Raw genomic sequence first — 8,216 nt, forward strand, 5'->3', positions numbered from 1 at the left:
ATGTATAAATAAATGGTTTTTATTGTCCAAACAGTACCCATGCAGTCGCAGCCTTACGGCTGAATTGATGCAGGGTATCACACAATAATCAATACAAATCACAACAATTACAACATTCAAATAATACAAATGATACACACAGTCGCAAGGGTCTGTGCGGCTGCCATTCGGCGCCACAAGATGACCTCAATACGACTTTCCCCAACCGAAGTTAGGTACCCATTCACACCTGGGTGGAGTGAGGAAATTCGTGTAAAGTGCCTTTCCCAAGGGCACAACGTCGGGGCGCATGTTCAGACATGTACCGGGTACGACTCGGAATCGAACCCGGGTCTACCGGTTCACAGTCTATTGTTCTAACCACTACACCACCCGACGCCACCCGTATGTTGTCTTCAGTTTAAGTTGACATTAATAATGTAATCAGTTGGTTTTAAATCTTAATCTAGCATGCTGTCAAGTCTGCGTCATGACGCTTTGGTCAGAAATGTCCAAGAGGCAATATTATCAGGATAGGTTCGCAACTGCAACAACTAATATACGAAATACGTGGAAAATCATAAACGAACTTTTTAATAGAAAAATGGCTGCCTCGTTCTTCCTTGAAAGTTTCTGGATGGAGAAGAAGACAAGTGGTGTCAAATCAGAATGTTAAAGTTAACAAATTCAATTATTTTTTTGTAAATATGGGTCCGTCATTGGCAATAGAAATAGGCCAGAATAGGCCGTTCTCCCCTATCGTATATGCAAAATGTTTTCTTATCCATAAGCCATTTTTAAGTGCGCAGCGCCAATAAAATCAAGGAAACCATCAACATCTTGAATAAAGCAGGTCCTTGTCATGGGTCGTTCCAAATATTGTCGACCCTATTACTCATGTCTAAAACTTTCCTTTAAACTGGAAAAGTCCCAAATGGGCTAACAATAGCCAAGGTTATTCTTCTTTATACATGTACAAACTATCGACCCATATCTATTTTGCCCCTATTTTCAAACATTCTGGAAAAGGGAGTGTATAAAATAATTTTGACACACCTAGATACTAGTGATGTTTTATATGCACATGGCTTTCGGAAAAATTACTCAATTTATAAGGCCCTCTTACAGCTTATTGATAAAATCACGTCGGCCCTGGAGAATAATGAGTTCATCGTCGGAATATTTCTCGATTTATATAAAGCGTTCGATACGGTTGATCACAGTATACTTCTTAATAAATTAAAGACTTGTGGTTTAAAGATTCTGTCATTGCCTGGCTGTCAGACGACCTCTTAAACAGAAAGCAATAGGTATCCAGTGGAAACTGTACTTCTTCCAAGAAAAATAAAACCTGTGGTGTCCCCCAAGGAAGAAAGTTAGTGGACTCGACAGCTTGCTATGTTTTTAAACACCCGCATCTACCAATGGATACGCAAAACAGACCAATCATTGGCTAAGTTTTGTTTACGCCAAAAGACAAATCCTATCAAACTAAGGCCACAGCAGGTAATTTTATGGATGACATCAGCGCTCTCATTGATGTTCTAAGCATTTTTACCTCAGTCGTGTGGTCTTTGTGCCTCTTTGTAAGACTATAGTAGACTTCTATAAGGTCATTTTCAAAGCACATAGAATAATTCATATTTCGCCTTAATTATGAATTATTTACCAGGTTTACCTAATACGTCTACGGATGATGCAGCTCTGCTCAGAACGCTTAGAACCAACCTGTTTCACTACGGTGAAGGTCCCTCTTGACCATTCGACATGCGGCATTTTTAAGAATTTATATCGGGCCATTTTCGCGTCTCTCTCTATCGGTTCGTTACCCTTTTCCAACTGAATATAAGCATTTATATGTAGTAAAAACGTTTTTGTTTAATCTTCAAAGCGTTGTAGAGACTGAGAAATTCTTGGATCACGGGATACCTTGCTTGGAATGGTCGACGATGAGTACAACGGAAAAAGCTCCACGTCAGATGGCGCACAGTGGAGACAACAAAGCTCGTCGTCCGTTGCCAGCACTTCCTCACCAAGACTTCAGGACAGGTAGGATACACTCTAGTACAGACACACGCCATGGTACTCTATTTCTGTTGCTCAATATATCATAAGCGTTTCCTATTGTAACAATATAGCCGGCAGGGAACCTGACAGGATTACCATTTACTGATCAAGACAAGCTCAGTCTCTGCATGTACCGACAAGAATTCAGAGATCCCATATCTCCATGAAATATGTAACATTTAGTAAATGTTTTTCTTTTTTTTGTATTTGTCTCATTGATTATGGAAATGAGGTCGCAATTACCTTCTTCTTTGGCAGTCTATGATCATAATGACCATAATCTATTTTAATTTATTGTTTTCTAATCGCAAGAGTTGTTGACCAGCGCGTACAACTTACGCTAACCGGGACAAAATTGGAGCAAGTGGATACGTTCAAGTACCTGGGTATTGTGCTTGACAATGCCTAGCCTCCTGTGCAGGCCCCGCGGCGGTGGGGAAGAGTTTTTAAGGCATTATAAAAACTCTTCCCCACCGCCGCGGGGCCTGCACAGCAGGCTACCCAATGCCCTACTCTGGAACGACCACTTTCTTCATGTGTCAAAGAAGCATTCTCAAATAATTTGAATAATGAAGTGTTTGCGACTATACTTGGACAAACGTTCCCTATTGACAATATACAACACATTGTTCCTCCCCCACATCTTATATTCTGTATCTGTATCGGTATAGCCGGTATAAACACCCTTCGGCGTAACACACCAGCTTCGCAGGCACGCGGCGCGGCGGCAGCTAGCTATATAACACCGTACGACTTGTTACACTTAATCTTTGCACATTTGATTGCAGGAGTTGTTTAAAGCTTTCTAGTGGTGATGCCCCAACTGTGCTTGGTGGCAACGAATTTCAGTATACGATAGTTCTGGGGAAATACGAGTTTTTGAATACCTCAATTCTTGGTTGATAACTCTAATATTTGAAGGCATGACCGTTTCTTGCTCTTTTCTGGGCTGGTATCAGATACTTAGTGGTTGGTACGTCCACCAGTTTATTAGTCATTTTGTACATCATGCACAGTCTGGACATTCTACGTCTGTCTTCCAGCGACCCCCAATGTAGGCTTCTTTTCATTTCCGTTACACTAGCACCCCTTTGATAGTTGTTCGTGCAGAATATTGCAGCACTGTTTGGGACCAGGGAGGTAAGAGGCATGTAGACAAATTACAAAAGCTGCAAAACAGAGCGGGCAGGGTAGTATTAGGGTGTGACCGCTACACCTCGAGTGCAACTTGTTAGGCTGGACTTCGGTAGCCCAGCACCACAAACGACCCAAGGCTACTTTTATGTTCAAGGCACTTGATGAAATGCCACCTCCACACATTTCTCAACTATGTACAACATCCACCGGTACACACACACACACACAATACCCGACTAAGCACACAGGGGGGACTTCAGCTACCAAAATCTCGCTTGCTGTACAAAAGGAGATTGCTTTCTTTTTCCGGTGCAGCCCTCTGGAATTCACTTCCTCCTCATGTCAGAAATGCAAGAACACTCAGTGTCCTTAAGACCACCTTTTCTTCACTCATCAGTTAATATGGTTTCTTTGTTGTTAATTTTCCAATTTGTTTATAGACATTGATATGCAAATTCAGTTCCATGATCATTTATATCATTTGTCATATTTATTTAGTTTGTTTTCTGTACTATACCAGTCAGTTCCGTTTTTTATCACAACTACCCTTTGATTATACTTAAGTTACATTTTATTATGTTATGTTATGTTATGTTATGTTATGTTATGTTATGTTATGTTATGTTATGTTATGTATCACCACGGTGGTCTGGTCACTATGCAAAAATCCCCGTTGCTATGTGAATAGGCCCCGCCCACTAAGTGTCTGGCCGGCATGCCTCCATAACACCCAGCAGCGGGCCCGAATATTTCACAAAAAAACTCACGACCGGGCAATCCTACAGAAAAACTAAAATAGGAACCTACAAAATCGATATGTTGGTTATGAAACTAGGTAAAGATAAAGAAGTGACAAGCTAACGCGGAGCTTCACTGGCGCCAACGCCCGGCCCATGTGCCAATGTCATTTTCGGTCGTTGACCTTTTACCTTCAAAACTCATTTTTTTTTAATTTGTGCGTAAAGCAACACCTAAAGGCATTAGAAAAATTCACAGGGGGGGGCAAACAGCAAGGTAAACATTCCTAGAGCCGGCCCACAAAAGTGTCAACCAATCATGGACAGTTGCCAATGGTGACAAGTGTGATTGACATCTTATTTTCATTAATATTAATTAGCTACGAGTGGGGATTTTTGAGGTCGTTTTAGACCACCGCAATGTTATTCCTCTTTATACGTCTGGATACCCATCTATATTTACAAACTATCGACCCATATCCATTTTGCTCCTATTTTCAAAGATTCTGGAAAAAGTCGTGTATAAAATAATTTTGACGCACCTAGAAACTAGTAATGTTCTATATGCACACCAGTATGGCTTTTGGAAAAATTACTCAGCCTACAATGGCTGTGTTTTAAGGGGGCCCAGCTTGACGTGTTTACGATAGGTAGACCGGTAGACTAATAATAAGAAATTCGGCCTCTCCCTAGTGCATATTGAACAGTCTACATGTATACACCCCCGCATGTATTTTCATATGCCTGCGCCTAGTGCTAAACTATATTCACTTCATTTGGGGGCCTCCAATTGATTGAACACACTTTATGGTGCGCACAACCATACCACTAACGTTCATTGTACATTTTGTTATGTTCTAAGCAGTTTTACCTCAGTCGTCTGATCTTTGTGCCTCTTATTTCAGACAGTAGACTTCTATATATTATTCTAAGGCCATTTCATAAGCACATAGAATTATTCATAGTTAGCCTAAATTATGAATTAGTTATTTGTTTTACTTAATAAGTCTAGGTACGATGTTTTAGCCACTGTTTCACTACGGTGTTGCTTCCTCATGATCATCGAACATTTTTAGAATTTATTTCAAGACATTCGCTTCTCTCCCTTGTGGCTTGTTGTCTTTTCCCAACTGAATTTAATCATTTATATGGAGTAGAAACCTTTTTGTTTGATCTACAAAGCGTTGTAGGGCCTTCGAAATTTTTAGGATCACGGGATTCCTTGCTTGGAATGGTCGACGATGAGCACAACGGAAAAAGCTCCACGTCAGATGGCGCAAAGTGGAGACAACAAAGCTCGTCGCCCGTTGCCACCACTTCCTCACCAAGACTTCAGTACAGGTATGATACACTCTAGTATGGACACACGTCATGGTACTTTATTTCTTTTGCTCAATATATCATATATATGGTAACAACAGACGGCAGGAAACCTGCCAGGATTACTTTTTGCTGTTCGAGACAAACTCAGTCGCTATATGTACCAACAATATCTTATGCCTCCGTGAAATATATAGTAATTTTGTAAATGTTTCTCATTATTAACATTGGATTTGTCTCATTGATTATGGAAATAAGGTCATAATGGCCATAATCTATTTTAATTTATGTTTTCTGAATTACAATTTGCGTGTGAAATTCCTACCGTTTGCATTTCGAAAAACATGGCTTCATTATTAATGCAAATTCGAAATTAGGAATCACCTTAAATGTCTGAAAGGGACAAATCATGATCGTGTGTTTGCTGAACGTTTTACAGGTGCAGAGTTCACACCAAGCAATGGGGACGATAACGATCCTGACACCCACATGTACAATTACGTCGACAAAGATGAAATCAACCGACAGTTGTCTCTACAACAGACAAACAGTAATGATGAACAACCATCCGGTGAAGGGACGGACAGACGGCAAGTAACTGTGGGCCGGAAAGTCGTCGGCTTGCTTCACAACCAAATGTATGGACCTCACGCTTCACCACAGGAAGATAACAGAGGTATTTCGTGTCTTGAATTCTCAAGTAGCTAGCAGTCATGAAAAGTTTGAATTTGGTATAAAATTATAATAACAGTAGTTACCTTCGTCAGAAGGGTAGAAAATCAGATTGCTTTAGTTTGGTCCGAGTCATGTTTTTAGGCAAACACCGTTTAAGATTGGCTACGTATGTTACCCAAAATCCCCGATTTTTATATTTTTCAACCACTAGGAATAAGATCAAAAATCGTGTCTTAGGAATTTTTTTTTTATTTCTGATTTTAAGTATAGTTTTTGTCGACATAAATGTGAAAAAAAAACGCAATTTTTTTTTACATTTTTTGCACTCAATTGTTCATAATTCAAAACCAAGGTCATTTCTCGAAAATCCCTTGGACACGATTTTGGAAAAACCTGTTACGGTCATTTTGAGCCGCCAATGACATATGTAGGGCTCTTCATGCTTCCAATCTGAAACGGGTTTTAGACAAATGTCATACGGCATGAAATTGACTAGTGGTTATTTACGCTGGCGAGTACAGGTATTGCGATCTTCAAGGTCACCCACCATGACGGCAGTAGCTTCGTTTCATGTTTCAGCCCACTACAAAATGAAGGCAGACATGTAGTTGTCCAGGAAATGGTTTATATTTGTTTAAAGGTGATTTTTTTTCTGTTAGGAGGTACACATGTAAAAAGGGACCGGAAGACTAAACTAAATGACCGCGGGTGACCCAATTTCGAAAACCGTTCTGTTCGAATTACGTCAGATCGAACACGGTTCGGGTTCTATTGCAGGTGGGGAGATCGGGGCCCAATTTTGACCACCGTGTTTTGGGGCGGAGGTAAAGGGGTGTAAGTTTGGATTACCTGTTGGCGTGTGGGGAAGTGCAATGGTCATCAGTTGCCCACCTCAGAATCCCAGATATGATGGTATTACTGTTGTATTATTTGAATAATTGATTTCTATTATTTTGATTATTAATGCGATTTTAAGTTCAGTTTATGTTAGTCTTCTGTTAACTCTGTTTTTTAAGGTTCCGTTTTTATTTTCATATTATTTTCTCTCATGCTTCTTCTCATTCTCCTGCCATTTCGTTAAATGGATTCAATGTTTTCATTTTGGGGCCAAAGAACATGGGGTTTGGCATGAAGGTAGAGTGGACAAATACCCCATGGAGTCATTTCATTTTCTTGTTGCAGGCTTTTAAAATGGTTTTCTTTTGACTTTTTGGCTACGTTATAGGTAATGTAATATATATACATACTTATAATAGAAATAATCCTTTTTTTCATATTGGCCAGGAAAAGAAGTCTTTTTTGTTAGAAATCGGTAGGAACCTGTCATATAACCTACATTTCTATGTACCTTGCTATTTTTTAATGAATTAATGTTAGAATATTTAAACCAAATAAGCTGCTTTACCCTATTCCTCTTGCTGATTGACTGTTGAGATTTTATTGGGTTAACTGTATTAACCCACCGTAGGACCGGGGGGGGGCTAAAAGTGCCCGCGGCAACTTTTGATGTCACCTAGCGTCTGAACGGCTAGCCGTAAAACGGCCAAACTTGGTGACTTTTCCTAGAATATTGTTGGCAACAATTCTCTATCATTGGAATAAGATAATAATTTTTTGTGTTGCCATGGCAACGGGTTTCTGACAGGCATTTTTTGCTAAATTTAGTACTTTTTGTTTCAACACTAGAATTTTATGGGTTTTATGTCAAAGTTACTCATGGTTTCTAATATTAATAACATCCCATATAATTTTATGTAAATCTTATCATTAAATATGCATAATGTATGCTAATTTGATGACGTCATTGGCCAAAATCCAGGATGGCGGACCATATCATTAGAACAGGTATATACAGGTTATTTTCATTAAAATTTCATCAATACTTCCAAATCTTTTTCCAAAAAAAGGTTTAAATGAAGGTCTTTAGTATGTTTACGATGTATTTCAGGGTTGATCATGAAAAAAAACTATTTTTGAAAATTCAAGATTGATGATCCAAGATGGCGGATATCTTAAATATGCATGACGTCATTTTATGACGTCATCAGTGTTGCTATGGGCAACATAAGACTTAGTACACCATAATATTCTGTCATAAACACTTTTGATACAGTTATGTTGAATACCATTTAGTTTTAAGGGAAAAAACCTATTTCGACGGTTTTGGCCAATAAAATCACGTTAATGACGTCATAATGACGTCATATTACATCATAACGACATAAATTTGTATATATGATAAATTTTTACCAGTACACCATTCTCTGAAAATTTGGTGGTCATACGACATACCGTTCGCGA

The 8,216-nt window shown here is 39.2% G+C and overlaps 1 protein-coding gene across 1 annotated transcript in view; it reads left to right on the forward strand.

Moving 5' to 3' along the window:
- Positions 1 to 4,978: 4,978 nt before the first annotated feature.
- Positions 4,979 to 8,216, forward strand: part of LOC109479444 — a 10,062-nt gene continuing 6,824 nt past the window's right edge. The window contains exons 1-2 of the mRNA XM_019781412.1: positions 4,979 to 5,261; positions 5,680 to 5,916. Of these exons, the coding sequence (XP_019636971.1) occupies positions 5,162 to 5,261; positions 5,680 to 5,916 (337 nt within the window). The 5' untranslated portion in view covers positions 4,979 to 5,161. The remainder of the gene's footprint in view (positions 5,262 to 5,679; positions 5,917 to 8,216) is intronic.

This window comes from Branchiostoma belcheri, unplaced genomic scaffold (genome assembly GCF_001625305.1).
Source record: "Branchiostoma belcheri isolate BF01 breed outbred unplaced genomic scaffold, Haploidv18h27 scaffold107, whole genome shotgun sequence".
In the NCBI taxonomy this organism is placed as follows: Eukaryota; Metazoa; Chordata; class Leptocardii; order Amphioxiformes; family Branchiostomatidae; genus Branchiostoma; species Branchiostoma belcheri.